Below are 19030 nucleotides of genomic sequence, written 5' to 3'. Positions count from 1 at the left end.
GTGACATCTGCAACTGGAAAAAGGTTTGTGAATCAGCACACACGCACTACCTGTTCCCAGGTGGCCTCTAGCTCGCACTGTGCTCTGGGTTAACAAGGTGCTTGGGGACGCTCTTAATTCACAATGCCTGTTCTCTCCATCTCCTTCACCCTCTCAAGGACTTCAGGGAGGTTTTATAAGATAAATTAAGTTGATCGTCCCCTTGGATAGAGTGCTACAAGGGAACCCATTGGACCCTTGATGACTGTCCACTAAGTATGTATGAGTGGGCTCCTGACAGGAGAGTGATAAGGGCGTGATTTTGAATCGCAAATGTTAATTCTGACTGTTTTTTTACATATAATTGGATGTGATCATCGTGATATTCAAATTGTCACTGCACTTTACGAACAACTGGAAGGAATTCCATTTATCGCCATGTGTGTTATCATGCTCCTGCAGGAGGCGGAAAGGATCTGCAGTCAATCCGTGTACAATGACTTCTTTGTAATAGGCATCAGCCATGTGCTTGGCTGTAGAAAACCTAACCTAATTATTGGTCTTCCAATCTACAGCCTCATTTTTATGACGTGGTCGACCCACCAGACTTTGAAGGGGTCCTCATGACACAGCTGAACACCCAGGACCCAGACCTCGCACAAGTTATTGGGGACTTCACTGAGGATGACTTGGACCTCATACTCACACCGAGAGAATGCAGGACCGTGCAGCCTTCCCTGCCAGAGGACGGGTAAGCACAATCAAAGTTATATACAATACCAAGTGCAGTAGTGCATGCTGAATTGCTGGCTACCGTCTAAAACGGGCATACTGCCAAGTACATGGACGAGAGATTGGGTCCAATAGATTAATTTGTTTTGTATTCATGTTCAATTTAAATAATGGAAAAATAAAGGGGTAGGCCTGCACGTCAAACCCTGATCCTTCAGGTATAGTGAATAGATATCCAAAGATTGGATCAGTAGGATGGAATGACACTCCTTAGTACAAATTCATATTTTATTAGATACATTTATCATATGAAATAACATTTTCTCAATAAAAAATTCCTAAAAAATATTTCATATCCACATTCATAGCCACATACAAATCTCATTCATACATTTACACAGAACACAACAACCCATGATGTTTCACTTATCATTGGGTTTTAGGAACACAGCTTTACTTCATATATTGAACAATAGACCCAGTTCCTAACATTAGGTGTCGTGGTGTATCTACCACCAGATTTGTGGGTCAGGTATTTGTCACACAGAAACGTCGACACGTGTTTCGGTCGGAGACCTTCCTCAGGACGTAAGGCAAAGCAAGAGTTCTTCGCCCAGTTCTTAATAAGTACTTCCCTGGGGGAAGGTGAGAAAAGGAAACGTATCACTGAGGAGGTGCAGCCGGTAGTTGGACTTTTTAGAGATGTGCGAAATGTGAGTGAAGGATAGAGTGTAGTCAAAGATGACCCCAAGGTGTTTTGCCTCACAGGTGAGTGCAGGTGCAGGACCAAGGGAGGCTGACCAGAAAGAGAGTGGGAATGTGGGAGCAGGAGTCCTGATGTGAAAGTTCTCAGTCTTACTGGCACTGAGGCAGAGGTAGGTTCCAGCACACCATGGCTGAATTGCGGACAGACAGTCCGATATAAGAAAGGTATAAGAGGTTGCTCAGGGTAGCCTGAAAGAGAGTTGCATGTCATCAGCGTAACACTGAATGTTAGAGATGAAAGTGACAATCACACATGCCAGCGCAGCCATGTAGACCTTGAAGAACCAGGGGGCTATGTTAGAACCCTGGGAAACACCACAGGTTGAAAGAGTGAGAGTAGAAAGAAAAGACCCAAGTTCCACCTGGGATGGACGGCCGGAAAAGAATGAGGTTACCCACGCCAGAGCCTGACCTGTGATTCCCAGGGTGTCACGGAGACGTGCAATCAGGATGTTGTGGTTTACCATGTCAAAGGCAGAGACGAGGTCAATAGGAATGAGGACAGAGGGGTGTTAGTGTCGAGATTTAAGAGCAGGTCTTCACAGGTATTCAGAAGAGCGTTTTCCGTTCCTCTGGATGCTCTCTAGCCAAACTGATGGTCGTGGAGGCAACCAGCAGATTCAGTGTTGAGGGTGAGCTGAGAGATAGCCAGCTTCTCTAAGAGTTTGTCCAGGAAGGGGGTGATAGAGATAGGGCGGTAGTTTGCTGGAATGGAGGGTTCGGCAGAGGGTTTCTTAAGCAGAGGGTGCATAATGGAGTGCTTAAGAGAAGATGGGAAAACTCTAGTGGCAAAAGAGAGATTGCAGTGATCAGCCAAGGCTGGAGAAAGAGAGTCAATGTTGTACTTAATGGTTTTGGAGGGGCAGGGGTCCACCTGTTTGGATGAGGCCTTCATAGATCGGACTTGTCTGGCGACCTCATCAGGTGTAATGGGATTGAGAGAAGAGAGGAGAAGTGGTAGAGTGGCAAAGGGAGGCTCCAGAAGTGTTGGTGTATGATGTGGTGTGGAAGTGAGAGAGAAAAGGATGTCTTGCATTTTTTCAGTGAAGTGTGCAGCCAGGGCCGAGCAAAGGTCCTGGGTGGGTGTGACAGAGGAGGAGGAGGAGGGGGAATATTCAAGATTACCAGTAAGTAATCTGAGTATTACCTCCACGTCCCTCTTTCTCATCCAGGTACTTACCTTTGAGTTGTACCAAAGCAGAAACGGGAAGGACGCCCATGCCCACCACAAAAGACACAGACACCAACGGTAATGCGATACCCACCCAACACCAATTTATTCAAGATACAGCAAAAAGCCAAAGGCATGCTGACCATGACTCCTATCACAACCTCAACCAGACACAGCCTCCAGACACCCACACCAAAGGACGTAGACTGGAGCCCCTCCATGTTGAGTTGGTAATGCAGAATTAATGTATTATGTGTAGCTCATGTGGCAGCTCGGCAAATATCCAACTAAGGTAGCCCCCGCAGGCCTGCCCAGGAGACGGTCCCCCCCTTGTGGACCGACCCTGGACCCAAGCTGCAGTACAGAGGCCCACAGACTCATAGAATCAAAGATTAGTCCACCGGCTAATCGTTGTAATGGAAGCCTGGCAACCACAGTCCCCAGCCCCCTGATCAGTGAGACAAAAGGCCTCTCGCTGGGACAGATAATGTAAGACCGCCTGCTTGGCATCCAGACAATGCCAAGCCTCCCCCCTAGGAGAGGACGGAGCAAGAAAGAAAGCTGAGATAACCACTTCCTGAGACCGATTGAACCAAGAGGCGACCTTGGGCACAAACGAGGGGTCACAGCCCAGCACCAAAGCCTCCTCCTCGACCACTAGAAACAGTGGCCTACGCAAGAGGGCCCTGATTTCCCCCAAATGCTGAGCCAAAGTAATGGCAATCAGGAAGGTAATCTTCAGCAACAACTATTTCATCTCCACCTCCTCCTGGGACTAAAATGGAGGCTTCTGCAATATGGACATGACCAAAGGAAGGTCCCACGGGGAACCCCAACTGGACCCAAAGGATGAGTACCTGCTACCCCTTTCAAGATCGTTGAGACCAGAGCCTCGCCCCCTACCGGAGAGAACCAGGAAACCTGGAAAGCCCGAATGGCAGACCACTGAGAACAGAAAGTAGAGACCACCAAACCCTTCTCTGCCCCCTCATGAAGAAATTGCAAAATGTCTGGGATGCCACACTCCAGTGCCAGGACACACTTCAGGTGACACCAAGCCAGAAAATTAGCCCAATGACGGTCAGAACTTAAGTGTAGAGGACTGACGCGCCCTCTGAACCATCCCAGCCACTGCAGCTGAAAGGCCTAATGCCAGGAGATCCCTCCTCTCCGTTTCCAGAACCCACAACGGATGAGAGAGGAGAAGGGGGACATTGACCACCCGCAATGCAGACGGCCACCTGAGCAACACCCAAGGAGAAGCTAACTGCATCCCCAGAAGGCCCGGGAACCACCCCCTCTGAGGCCAGTAAGGGACCACTAGGATAAACACACATGGAGATGATCTGATTGTGCTGATGACCTGCAGAATCAGGGGATTTGGAGGAAAGGCATAAAGAAGCTCTGAGGGGCCAAGTCAAGGGAAGAGCGTCCACCACCCCACAAACCCCTGGGGGGCAGAGTCCTCAAGCAAAACCAGGAAAGTTGAGTGTTGCAGGGGGAGGCAAAGAGGTCCATCCAGGGATGCCGAACCACTGACACACATCCTGAAAAACCTTGGGACAAAGAGACATCTCCGCTGAGACCGGAAACACCCTGCTGAGCCGGTCCACAGTCACATTGTCCACCCCCCGGATATGGACCACTCTCAAGGAGACCAGGTGTGCCGTGCCCCAGGTCCAAATGGACAAAGCCAGATCCTCCATGGAGCGGGACCCCGTAGCCCCCTGATGGTTGATGGAAGCAAGAGCCAAGGTGTTGTCTTTCCGATCCATAACATCATTCCACTAGATCGAAGACCTGAAGACCACCAAAGCCCTAGAACACCTGATAACTCCTTCCAATTGGAGGAGGGCAGCTTGAAAAGAAAAGAGTTCCAGTGAGCACGGAACGTACTCAAAGGTAAGCACTGGGAAGAGGAATGGGGACATGGAGGTAATGACTTATTCATTCAAATGGATGTTAAATTAATTTTAATACATATTACATTCACTTCAATATGTGCAATATTCATTTCAATGGGTTTCATATTCATTCCATTGCATGTCCTATTCACTTCAACATGCGTCATATTCATTTCAATGGGTGTCATATTTATTTCAATGCATGTCCTATTCATTTTAATCCATGTTTTATTCATTCCAATGCATGGTATATTCATTCAAATGCATGTTATATTCACTTCAACGTGTGTCATTCATTTCAATGGGTGTCATATTCATTCCATTGCATGTTCTATTCACTTCAAAGTGTGTCATATTCATTTCAATAGATGTCATAATTATCTCAATGCATGTCCTGTTAATTTCAATGTGTGTCTTATTCATGCCAATACATGTTATATTCACTTCAATGTGTGTCATATTTATTTCAATGGGTGTCATATTTATTCCAATGAATGTAATATTCACTTCAACCTGTTTCATATTCATTTCAATGGGTTTCATATTCCAATGAATGTTATATTCACTTCAACCTGTTTCATATTTATTTCAATGGGTGTTATGTTCATTCCATTACATGTCCTATTCACTTCAACCTGTGTCATATTCATTTCAATGGGTGTCATATTCATTCCATTGCATGTCCTATTCACTTCAACGTGTTTTATATTCATTTCAATGGGTGTTATGTTTATTTCAACTTGAGTCATATTTATTTCAACGTGTCATATTTATTTCAATGCGTGTCGTATGCATTTCAATGGGTGTCATGTTTATTTCAATGGGTGTTATATTTATTTCAACGTGACTCATATTTATTTCAATGTATGTCATATTTATTTCAACGTGTGTCATATTTATTTCAATGGGTGTCATATTCATTTCAATGGGTATCAAATTTATTTCAACGTGTCTCATATCTATTTCAACGTTTGTCATATTTATTTCAATGGGTGTCATATTCATTCCATTGCATGTCCTATTCACTTCAACGTGTGACATATTAATTTCAGTGGGTGTCATATTCATTCCAATGCGTGTCCTATTTACTTCGTGTTTTATATTCATTTCAATGGGTGTTATATTTATTTCAACGTGAGTCATATTTATTTCAACGTGTGTCATATTTATTTCAATGCATGTCATATTCATTTCAATGGGTGTCATATTTATTTCAACGTGTGTCATATTCATTTCAATGGGTGCCATATTCATTCCATTGCATGTCATATTCACTTCAACGTGTGTCATATTCACTTCAATAGGTGTCATATTCATTTCAATGTGTGTTCTATTCATTTCAATGCATGTCTTATTCATTGAATTTCAGTGTATGTCATACTCATTTCAATACATGTCATACTCATTTCAATACATGTTATACTCATTTCAATACGTATTATAGTCATCTCAGTGTATGCCTTACTCATTTCACTGCATGTTGTATTCACTTCAATATGTAACATTCACAAAGGTGTAATTTTGACTTGAACGGCCTCCCATAGGTGGGTGTGTGCAAACATTGGTATTTGAACAATGGGAATGGTGATCAGGAAAAGAGTATATGCAACGCACCCATAAAGCTGAGCAGTTTCTGTGAAGGCAGTTTCTAGTACGTTGTTGTGGTACTAGCATTAGTCAGAGCATGATTTGGTGATGGATTTGAGATTTCCGGAGGTGTGCCCTTGACGTTTGGTGATCCCTTCACCAGACAAAGTTCTAAACATTCCCCCAAATCACCTATGGGATAATCTGAGCATGTCAAGCTGATACACAGAAGAACCGCAACCAAGAGATGTCCCTTCCAGGTGAACGCAGGGAACACAAAGGGAAAGTGGGAAGGGGAAGAAGGGAAAGCATAGTGATTTATAGCTAACCTTGGAGCTCAACAAAACTGAGTCTGATAGGCTGAAAGAGACATGTTAAATGCCAATCATTATTACAACAGTGTCCTGAACAATTGTAAAATAGCACCTAGAATAGTTTAAAAATAATGATTAAACACAGGTCACCATTTCGTAATTTTCCTGTAAAATGATACTATGGGAGTCATTACGAGGCTATTAGCGCCATGGCTGCCTCCAAAATCATTCCGACTCCGGTCTGGTGGATGGAGCAATTACCGGTCCAGTCCGAGGTCGGCGGGACCGATAATTACCCATTCACCAGAGCCATTCCCCATTCCCATTGAGCCCTTATAGGGCTCAATGGGAAGGGGGAAGGCGGCAATAACGGTACCGCAAATTGCGGTACCATTATTGACCCCGGTATCCCTCTGCGGGTCCCGTCCTTAACGCCTGGTAAATCTATTGTACATTAATCCTGGATAACTATACATTTTGCTTGAACACCATTTCAGTACAGTGTGTGCGTGTTATGGGTGAAGACAGGATAGCAATTAAAGACTTTAAGTATGGATAGGTCCTAGTTCCTTGCAACAGGTGGCGTTTTTTTCTTTTTAAATGATGCAACATTATCTTTGCTGAGCCTTGACGATTGGGGTAACCTATATTGGATGATTCAGAAGAGAGGGGCCAGAGGACAGCAGTGGAAGGGTCCACTGATCTCAAGCACTGCTGATCAGCCTCTCAAGACCAACAATCTAATTGCTGATGCATTATTTAGTGTAAAGTTGACAAGATGTGACTGCATGAAATAGACATGTCTTGGAGTTTAAATACGAACAATATTTCACACTTTGTTGCATTTGTTTCAGTGGCGCCAAAGAGTAATTTTCATCATTAACTCCCACTTTTTCTCCATTATTCTTTTTTCCTTTTCAATGTTTTGGATGCGAGTACAATGTGAAATCACATTATTTAAACTTGTTATAATGATCTTGTCCATGAAAGCCAAATCTGCGGAGGTGTGTTCCTAAACTTTATTAACACAGTCTGCCTTATTACGAGTTTGGCAGTAATTGGGCAGTAAATTAGGTCGAATTACTGCCAAACTCATTTACTGTTACCACAGGATTACGAGTGTTGGAAGGGCAATGTAAATCCCCATTTTCGCAGTCCATAGGACCCTGTGGAGAGTTTGGCGGAATTGCCGTTAGCGGTCATTCCGCCGCAGTAATTATTCAGATTTTTGGAGGAAAAGTGGAGGATTTACCTCCAGCCCTCCACTACCCCCCCCCCAGTCTTGAAAATCAGCAATGCTGAAAAAATGGCAGTAATTCCGTTACTGCCAAAAAAGTGGCGGTAACGGAATTACCACCATGTTTTAACTGCACTGCCAAACTCATAATGAGGCCCGTTACCATTAGTATGTTTTTAACTGTATAAATGCCAGCGACTGACAAGTCCTGCATGTTCTCGGTTGGCTTCGAGTTGCCCTAAATGTTCTCTTGGTCTCAATCTTAACAAACACTGTGCACATTTGAGGAAGTGAGGCCAGTCTTATTTATGGAAACACTTTTATCAATTGCATTGTTAGGCGGGAAAACGCAACAGAGGGTCTGTTTTGGGCATTATGTGAGTGGTGGCATCTGGATGTTCTGAGAGACTGTAAACCTCATCGCTTATATTGTGCGCCATCTGTCTGCGGCTTCCGGTGACTGCCTAAGACTAATGATATCTCGCTTGCTATCTAGGACTGTGTGCATGTGTGGAGGATTATATGTATATATAGCAAACCGGCTGTACAGGAAATGTACAAGGAGGGATACAAGAGTCAAGAGGTGTAGGGGGAGAGAGTGGATGTGGCATTCTGTGATTCCTCAATCAGCAAACACAATGGAGCACGTTAAAGGAATGAAGCAAACAGGTTTTGCCCTATTACTGTATTAACTAAACACTAGGACACAAAAAATGAAGCAGACTTTTCTTTGCTATATTGGCTGTGTAACTTTAAATGAAATGTAGAAAACACATTTCCCTTTTTTTAAGGTTTGCAGCAAGCATTGTACAAATAACAGTCTGATTCAATTTTGCATTTGCACAAAAGGTTTTCAATAATATGGATTGCGACAAAACCTGTATGATCCATTCCATATTACCTCCATATTACCTAAGGAGCAAAACTGATGGTTAGTGCATATGCTATATTTTAGCACTGGTGCAAAAGTTGGATGATCTGGCCCCTGCTCTGCAGAAGTGGGGTTTGCCATGAAGTGCATCAGCAGGCTGCTCCATTTTGTTCTGATTTTACAGAATAGGAAGTTCCATCACAAAGCTTCCATCCCTCTACAACAATTACATTCGTTTGACATGACTTAAAGCCATAGGCATGCATGTTTTAGCAAAGGGAGTATGTCACTTTCAGGAATTTTTCATTTTGCAATACATTTGGATAGAATCGTCCCCACCTTTTCACATACATAATTCCACCCTACCATAGGCGATAGGACCTCTTGTCACCCATAGGAGGTGTTTCCAAAACTCGTCCTTAGCAGAAAAGCATGTGATTGCATGCCTTGGTATTGCTGCAGAACATACAACGAATCGCCTGTAGTATGCCCTTGTATATCTCTCTCTCTCTCTCTCTATATATATATATAAAAGTGAAATTGTGTTTGATGAGAGCATACCTGGGACAGATTTTCCAACCTTTCAAGACTTTTTCCAACCGGGTCCCAAGAAAGAGATCTCAGAGAAAAACTCCCCTCTGTCAACCTGGAAGGAATTTCCAGACAAAAGCCTCTGAAGCACCCTAGGTTTGTCAGGAAGGTGGGTTTACCCGAGTCACAACCCCACAAGAGGGGAGCTTCACACTAATGGAAGGGGTATGTGACAAATTCAGGGAATTTGTCCCTCTTCCCATGGGGGAGCCAGGGCAAGCAAGAGTCCCCTGGGGGAGATCCCCAACTTAGAGGACAGGACATCCCTTAACAGGGATATGTGTTACTCTCCCTAGTCTCTGGAATCTATTGTCTTAATTAGCTATGTGGGGATTGCATGAGAGAAATGTGGGGCTATTCATAGAGATGTAGCTGGTGTGGTTTCTCACCAGTCACAGTGACCACCTTTGCGAGAGAGAGAGAGAGAGAGAGAGAGAGAGAAAAAAAAAAAAAAGCTGGGTCCTGTGAACAGACCGGAAGCTGGAGATGTCAGAGACAAGAGTCACACTTGCGGGAACGACACTGAAGTCCTGGCACAAGTCGACAGGAAACACTGATGCTTGCGAACTGATGCAGAAGACCAGGGAGAAACTGGAACTGCAGTTCTGCATCTGCAAACCAGGTACGCAGTGCGCCCACGTTATTGGGAGGAAGACGGGCAAGCTTGGAATGGGTGAGGATCCGAATAGCTCAAGGGGGGCTGTGGAACCAGAGAGCCCAAGGTGGGTCGAGAATCCATAAACCCCAAGCAAGGGTGAGAAGACAAATAACACAAAAGGGCCTGCAAAACCAAAGAGCCAATGAGGGGCTGAGAAACCCAAGAGCCCATGAGCTGCTGAAATAACCCAAGAGCCTAAGAGGGGCTAAGAAACCCAAGAGCTGAAGAGGAGTTGAACGCCCAAAGAGCCCAACAGGGGCAGAGAAACCAGATAGCCCAAGAGGGGCTGAAATGGCAAGAGCCCAAGACCGGTTAAGAAACCCGAGAGCTCAGGAGGAGCTGAAAACCCAAGAGCCTAAGAGGGGCTAAGAAACCCAAGAGCCAAGGAGGGGCTAAAAGCCCAAAGAGCCTAACAGGGGCTGGGAAACCGAATAGCCCAAAAGAGGATTAAAGTCTAGATACCCAAAGACTGGGTGCGAAACTCAAAATCCAAGGACGGGGTGAGAATCCCTCATGACCAGAGTGGGACACAAGCAAACCAACCCCAAGAAGGAGTGCAAAACCTAGGACCCGGGGTGATTATTTATCAGGCCCAGAATGGGCTGCAATTAAACCGACCTCAAGAGGGGGTGTAAAACATGAGACAGCAGAGAGACTTTCTTTTGTGTGACATCCTGATGTCCACCCTTTAAAGCTCTTTTGTTTCTTTCAGCGTAGGGACAAGAAGCATGGGTTAGTATAAGGTTTTTGCACTTAAATTAAACAATCACCTTACAAACCACAATGAGTTGTCCGTCGGTGGCCAGCACGCATGGCGTGAGGACGGAAACCTGAGGAGCTCCTGTCCATGATCCTGTAACAGATGGCATTGCAGCATTAAAACAACACGCACAGAAATAAGATTTGAATCCAGGAACAGAAGAACCCTTCTCCTATGCTCGACTTAATTGCCAGGAGAAATCGGAAGCTGCAGCCAAGAAAACGAAGCAGTTAAAAGTGAGCCCCTGCGGCACCCAAGATGGCGGCCCTCGTCGCGGAATCGAACGCCGCTGCAAGAGGGTGCGCCTGAATGGAGAATCGGCAGTGCCACAGGGAAAGACAGCCACGAGGAAGATCTTTTGCACCTGCCACAGTGGTCCCCACCCGACACCACAGCAGCCAGCGACGGCGCCCCTACTGAGCTCACAGTGTCGGGCTCCGTAAGCCGAAGGCGGGACACCAGAGCCAGTGGCAGCCCCGGATCACCGGAAGGGAGCGGGCACAGAAACCGCAAAACACCACCAAGTGGGAGAGGGCCCTGCAGAAAACCCAAAGACGGACCCTGCGGGCGAGACCGAGCAGAACAGAGAGGTGGCGGAAGAACGTGGCCCCTCCCACCGACACCGCTGAGGACTAGGCTGCAAGAGAAGGAGTCTGAGACGGCGCAACCCCGGGGGAGAGAGGCTGCGACACATGGACCAGCCAACCAGAGTACTGTGAGTAGAACACTGCAAGGCGCCAAACCCCATTACCCCCATTAACGGCCTGAACAATACCGCGGGCGGGCTGTATAAACAGTTAACAAAGGGGGGGAAAGGAGAGGATCAAAATGGAGGAGCTGGCCATAAACTTGGGCGAGCGGCAGCACACACAGACTTATTTAGCAAGCTGCGTGCAAGTAACAGTGGCACTGCGACACGGTGCCCATACAGTGACAGCGAAGCATAGAACACAGAGCCATGAGTGAGGCTCTGCCACAGCAAGAGTACACCAATGGCAAATTACGCACAGAGCCCAACAACAAAGCTAGAACAGACAGGCAAGGAGAACCCTAGATTGAAGGCCCAAGTGGGGCTGCCGCTATGCACCATCACAAAGCTGCCTGAAACCTACAAGAAGTGGGGAACCGACCGCAGCTCCAAACAGTGGCCACTGAACGCATCCACCCCACCCTGCGCCGGTTGACGCCCAGAGACTTTCCAAGACACTGGACTCTACCGAAAATTGCAGTGATCCTAAAGCAGCGGATAATATGCTCAGACTGAAGCCCAGCCACAAAACAAATAAATGAACTGAGCCTCATCGAGTGAACACACCAAGCGAGACAACAAGGGCGAAGTAACACTGAGCGGATACAATAAAGCAGGAAAGCACAACACCCGGCACCTAACTGGTCATAGGCAAGACCTCCAGGACCAACGACCTAGTAACTGAACCACCAACCCACTCGTCCCAAAACCCGGGAACAGAACATCAAGCATGACAGATGAAAACTAACAGATAGCTGACACAGAGCAGAATGAAGGGACCGAAAACGGAGCACACAATAAACTGAGACACTCCTGTGTAGACTTGGAGCTCGATACAAGCAGGCGGAGCTGAGAAGTGCCACCTCAAATCAAAGTAGCCAAATACCCAACCACGGTATACCACCTAGGCAAGGGCTACCTACTGCCGGCCACTGACACACCAAACAGGCCACAGGGGAACAGCACGCAGCCCACCACAACGGACTGGAAGCCCTGAGAAAGGATATGTCCCCCCCCTAAAAGCAAATCAAAATCAGCAACAATGGACTCCTATACTACGTCAAACCCAAACAGCAACCAGTTCAAGATGCTGCTGCCACCGCAGAACCGTCAGACCCAGAAGCAGATCCCAGGGATACGCAAGTCCTCCAGGCCATTGCGGCGCTTTGCACATTCATTGATGACAAGATAGGGGAAGTAAAGTCAGACATGCAGCTAATGTGACAGGACCCTGCAACCTGGCGGAAAGAGTGACTGCAACAGAGACATCGCTACAAGGCAACACCAAAGCCACACAAGACCTGACAGCAAGAGTCCAGGAATTGGAGATGACAGTGGCGAGACTAGAGGCACGCTCTGAGGATGCAGAAGGATGCGCTCGTCGTAATAACTTCCGCATACTGGGAATCCCAGAAGACATGCAGTGCCTGAACCCAACAGAATTCATAGAAACAATGCTACAACAAGAAATAGGAGCAGGAAAACTCACCCAGGGGTTCTCTGTGGAACGAGCCCATAGATCCCTGCAAAAGTGACCCCCACCAGGATCGCACCCACGACCAATAATAGCGAAAACCTTACATTTTCGTGACAGAGACAATACTGCGATTCTCAAGGGAAGGAGGGGAGATCAGGAGAAATGATTCCACAATAGTTATGTATCCAGATTATACTCCTGCTGTGCAACGCGCAAGGAACTCCTTTGTACCGGTAAAAGCAAGGCTACAGAAACTTAATCTTAAGTACATGCTACTCTACCCAGCACGTCTCAAAGTACTTTATAAGGGAAAAGCAATCTTCCTAGAGACTCCAGCTGCAGCAAAGATGTGGCCTGAATATAATAACCTTGCAGACGACGTGGAGGAAACAGCAAAAGCGGACAGGAGATAAACCGACGACCAGCACTGCACGAGGAGATTCACACTGAAGCACAGAAGGGACCATTAGATTTCATTTAATGCCGCAACAAACAGATGAAATTACTGGACAGGAGTACAAAGGTCCAAATAAGAGAACAACAGCGACCCACCCCACCAGAAAATGTGCAGGCCGAATGCCTACAGAGCGCCTGTACCGAAAGGCCTGGAAGGGCCCAGAAGGCTTGGGAGCCCCCAAGCGTTGTGAGTTGAAGAAACTGCTGGGGGCAGTTCTTCGTTGTGTTATTTGTTTTTTTTCATTCACCGGAATGAAGGTTACAAAAGTTGGTAAATCTCTGAGTGGCAAAGTGAGGGGGGATGGAGGGTGGGAGGAAGACGAAGACCTGATAAGATGGAACATGCAGTTGATGGGGAACATCGGTGGTATGACAGCAACCGCAGACAATTACTATGAGGGACGGGGGAACCTGGCACTCCCCACTGAACCGCCATGGCAGGGCTAATAAAGATAATGACATGGAATGTGCGTGGCCTGGGCACTTACCTTCGCAGGAATAGAATCAAATCCTATCTCCATAAGAAGGGAGTGGGGATAGCCCTACTACAAGAGACGCACTGCATGGCAGAATCTGAGGCCAAACTCGGGGAACACTGAGGGGATCAGGGATTGGGAACCTCCTACTCCAAATATGCAAGAGGTGTGTACACCTGGATCAACCCCCAACTCCCATGTCACCTAACCAAACCGGAAAAGGACTCAGGGCAGATATGTGATAATATGGGGACGCATAGAGCAAACAGAAGTATGCATAGTAAATTCATATTTCCCCAACAATAGCATCCCAGCCCATTTGAACACAATGTGCACTAAAATGACTCAATACAGGAACAGCTTTTTCATATGTGGGGGAGACTTTAACTGTGTGCATAACCCAAACTTGACAGGTCCTCACCCTAACCAAAAGGCCCATTGGCGGTCACAACAGCTCTGAACACCATGACGGACGGGCTGGTTTTAGCAGACGCATGGCGAGAATTACACCCTGAGGAGCGAGGCTACTCATACTTCTCGTCCCCACATGGCCTCCACACAAGATTAGATTATGTCTTCATAAGCAGGGAACACCTACCCCAGATAGAAGGAGTGCAATATCTAGGGAGAACCATCTCGTGGAATGGAACCACATCGGCCCCAGACCTCCCATCCCCATGTGGAGAATGCCTGTAGATGCTTTGAAGGATCAGGCATTCAAAGATGAACTACAAGTCACCATTGACAATTTTCATAGAAGAAAACACGGGCAGTGTAGAACACATAAGCACAATGTGGGATGCCTTAAATGTAGTAACACGAGGGGAAATCATAGCCAAAGCGGGAGGCATCAGGAAACTACTGCGAAGAGAATTAGACCAACGGGAATGGGAAATAGAGAGACTGGAATCCACCCCTACTGACACCCCACAGAGAGAAGAAGAACTCAGAACACATAGAGAGGACTGCACAAAAGCGTGGAGCAGACTGGCCAAATTTGATTATGCCACTAGAACAAACAGAGCACACGCAGAAGCAGATAAACCGGGCCGACTACTGGCCTGGCTCTGCAAAAAGGAACACCCTAGACACACAACCACTGCACTGCGGGATGAACGGGGCGATGTGCACCAGACCCAGCAGAGCATAAATTACACCTTCAAGCGCTTTTACGCACAATTATACTCTCATGAAGACCGAGTACCCCAAGATCATACAGCAGATACACTAAAAGAAATAGGATTGCCCAGACTATCCCCCGAACAATCCAAAACACTCGACACGGACATCACAACTGAGGACATAACAGAAGCAATCAAATCCCTGGCCACATGCAAGGCTCCAGGCAAGGATGGGCTACCCTCAGAGTTTTATAAAGCATACAGATCTTCACTGACACCCTGCTTCATGAGGTCTTCCAAGAGTCATATGAACGATGGGTCGTACCTGAGAGCATGAGAGAGACCCTTGTGGTCCCAGTGCTCAAGCCAAATAAACCAGCAGATATGTGCGACTCCTACCGCCCACTTGCTATGCTCAACTACGATGTGAAAATATTAACCACAATCCTAGCAAAAAGGCTGTCCAGTATAACAGGAGACATTGTACACATGGACCAGAGTGGTTTTGTGCCAGGTCGCAAGGCTGAAACACGTGTATGAGGTTGCTTTTGGTACTCTTGTTCAGAGAGGAATTGCCATAGCATTTCGGTGCTGGACTGCCCATGTGGGCGGGACAAAGACTGATACAGTTGAATGTGTTACACCGCACATACCTAACCCCATGTAAAATGTCGAAAATCAGTAAACAAACGCAGTCCCATTATATCTGGTGCGGGCGGATTAGGAAAATCTAGTCCACATGCTATGGGAATGTAACAAGACACAGACTCTATGGGCTGGAATAAGGCAGGCATGCAAAAAAGGCGAGCATGACCAGATATGAGTGGACCCCTGCCGAATGTCTTCTGGGAACTTATCCCAGGCTAGCGAAACTCAAGCATGTAGTAAGACTAATGGACATAACGTGCATATTAGCTAAAAGAACTATCGCAATGTCTTGGAAAAAGCCTGCAGGACCAAAGTACAAGGTATGGCATAAAGAGCTGGAAAGGTGGGTGAGTGCTGAAACAAAGGCCTGGGAAGACAGTGTAGCTAGATCCACCGAAGACTCAAGTATGGCACTAGAAGCATGGAAAGACATCACAAGAAAATTGTTTCACCCCTCAGATGATAACTCCCCATGAACAAACCAACCTAGACAACCTGAGCTATACCGATAGCAATGACGCCACGAGCAAGACGTGCATAAACTCAGATGGACCTCAAACAGTCCTCCCCCACGACCGGGACACCCCCCCCCCTTGCTAGAATCTTGTGAATTAATTATCAAGGACAAAATATGGAGACAGTTAATGTTAATTTTGTTTGAAATGTTAATGTTTAATGTGTTACTGTGTAATAACAGGAAAACTGATAGCCTGGCAATTAGAGGCACACCTATATGATGAGTAATTGGTGTGAAGTAAAAAAATGCCAATAAACAAATTTAAAAATAAATGAGTTGTCTGTCTCCTGAGTCTGGCTTACCACAGTGTTAGCGTGTGGGTGAGTGCAGTGTGTATGTGTGTGTGTACTTGTGCATGTATATGCTTGCGTGTGTTTATGCATGTTTTTTTGCGTGAATGTGTGTGCATCAGTGGTCGAAGTGGGCAGGAGCGGTCGGGAGCGGTGCTCCTATAATTATTTTGATTACGTTTTACCTTTCCTATACTTTTATTTTAAAAAGAAACTGTTCTGGAATGGTTTCGTTTTAAAATAAAAGTGTTAGAAGAAGTTGAAACTTGCACTCTTAGTGCACTGCACAGGATGTTTCCTTAAAAAGCAGGCACATGTGTTTTGGGGTTTTTATTGTGCATGGGAGGGGCCGCGGCGATGAGGTCTTTGGGGGGCGGTGCAGGCCAGCAGGCAACATAGTTCCACTACTTCTTTTCGTACACTTCGACCACTGGTGTGCATGCGGGTGTGTGTGTGTGTGTGTGTGTGTGTGTGAGTTCACCGTGTTTGCCGGTTGAGAGATGGAGAATGTGGATGCATGTGTGTGTGTGTTTGTTTATGGGAGAGTTCAGTCCGTAGTGTGTGTGGGCCGAGGAGAGGAGTGGTGCAATGTGACAGGGTCAGTAGGGGATGGGGTTGCGTGTAATAAAAGCAGGGCTGGCGCTAGGCGTGTGCAGCATGTGCAGCTGCATTTGTCCGCGTGCCTGCTAGGGCCCCGCGCAGAGCGTGCCGTTGACACCCTCCTCTTGCAGGTTGCAGCGTGGACCATGTGCTTAGAGTACCTAAACTTGCTGCAGGGCACTCCGAACTCACGGGCGGCACACGCTGCAGCATGCATGATTACGGGGAAGCTTACCGGAATATCTTTTTCAAAAGCGGCTGTTGTCCCTCGAGGTTTGGCTCCCTTTTGTTTCTTCTGGTGAGGCAACGTGTCACCTGTCAACCTCCTGCTGCGATGCTGGAGAGACAAATGCCCTACTCCCAGCGGCCCATTAGGCGATGAGGGCCTCACAAGCACTGCTGACCACTTTCTTTCTTAAAGCAGAGTGTTTAAAGTGGGTGCAATCTACTATTGATGGGCTATTTAAGAGAGCATTGTTGTGTTAAGAACTGCAAAGGGGCATTTTTATTTTGAAAGCCCATGCACAGCAGCAGTAAGATGCCTGAAAGCTATGCCTTCCTCCAGCACACAACACCGATTTCCACATGTTTATATTTACCAAGCCAAAAAGCGTTTCAGTAGAATGTAACATTTTCCTCGCATTATGTATGAAGCATGCAAGTGAGCCATGAATATTTACCAAGGATGTGACGAGAGAGGTTGGCATCCTGGACACTGGAGGGGGTATTTTCTCTGGTTCTGGTCCTGTACTGATTTTCAGGGCACAAGTCGATACATGTGGGTGGACAGTGTCCACCCACTTTTTTTAATGGGTAGAGGCAACCCTGCTTCAGTGTTTTTGAGGCCAGCATTTAAAAAAGTTTGCTTGCTCAAGTGTTCAGCTACCCGGATTTTACCCCAGGTGATCATGTTTCCAATGCAGACGCTTACCCACAAGAACAAATAAAAGTGCCATTAAAGCGCACGTCTCATGTTTGGATTGTTTTCTTGGGAATATTTCATTATAAATTGTTTGGCTTAAAAAGTGGGCACCGTTTATACTTTGCTGGGTAGTTATTGGAAATTCTCCTCTCAGATTTTATTTATATATATATATATATATATATATATTTGCCATGTTTTCACTGCTCCCTACATACGTAGTGGTCATTATCTTGTGTTGTCACTTCTTGTGATGTCATCAAACGCAAATTAAGGGGCCCCTCACTTAATTTGCTGCACTTTGCCCCACAATTTCTAGGGCCGCTCCTGAATAAAAGTGTAGCCTCTCGGTGGGTATGGCTTATATTGGAGCAACGAAAATAGCACGTGGTGTAACTCCATTTTTTTGTGAAGGAATCCGTAAATGAAATGTGTTTGTTCTGAGGGAAAGACGTGACGCAGCAGGTGACCGACATTCACTTTTCTGTTGGGAGTGGCATTTTTCTGCGTATGTACACCCCCACCTTTGGGAGCAACATTATCAAATACTTTTCAGATTACCATAATAAATGCATGAAGCTGTCTCGTAGCAGCTGTTCTGGGCATGAACGCGTTACAAAACTGGAACTGAAGGGGAGCAATAGTTCTGAAAAAGCAAGGGGTGGCTCTGGTGGTTGCAGTAGGGAAGAACTCGCCACCTTAACGCACATCAGTGGCGTGTCCAGACTCTTTTGACTGATGCAGGTGTGGCATGAAGTACGAACGCACGCAAGCGCCTTATAAAATAACAATTATATATTGCTTCATGCTCGGTTGCTAATGCTTCTAGGCGCTGCAATAGCAGCTGTTATTATTGGTGTTATGTACCACCTTCCAGGTATAAAAAATAGAACTAAAAGAAACGTATAGACTCCATCTACTGGGGCTCATCACAGGCACACACGCATACAGGGGCTTCCCCCAGACGAGCAGCGGGAGAGAAAGGAGCAGCGTTTACCCCTTTAGACATGCATTGCATTCTCTTCCGCTCACAGCAATGGTGACTGACGGGTGAGTGATGGGCACTAGGAGAACATCAGGACCAGTGTCTCGTTGAAGGGAGCCCGATTCCCCTGCAAACAAAGATAGAATTGGCCCAAAGTGAAGGCAATGGGGCGAAATGATGTGGAGGGTGCCCAGGAAGTAGCAGCGCAGTGAGTCCATGCA

General features: G+C 46.4%; 1 protein-coding gene across 2 annotated transcripts in view; it reads left to right on the top strand.

The window, feature by feature from the left end:
- The window catches only part of DOCK8 (dedicator of cytokinesis 8), a 1170453-nt gene that overhangs the window by 304631 nt on the left and 846792 nt on the right, over positions 1–19030 (top strand). For both annotated transcript variants that reach the window (XM_069625758.1, XM_069625759.1), the window contains one exon: positions 555–730. In XM_069625758.1, coding sequence (XP_069481859.1) covers positions 555–730 — 176 coding nt within the window. The remainder of the gene's footprint in view (positions 1–554; positions 731–19030) is intronic.

This window comes from Ambystoma mexicanum, chromosome 6p (genome assembly GCF_040938575.1).
Source record: "Ambystoma mexicanum isolate Mex_15411 chromosome 6p, UKY_AmexF1_1, whole genome shotgun sequence".
Taxonomy (NCBI): domain Eukaryota; kingdom Metazoa; phylum Chordata; class Amphibia; order Caudata; family Ambystomatidae; genus Ambystoma; species Ambystoma mexicanum.
Note: the sequence above shows the minus strand (reverse complement) of the source record. Positions and strands in the feature narration are given on the sequence as shown.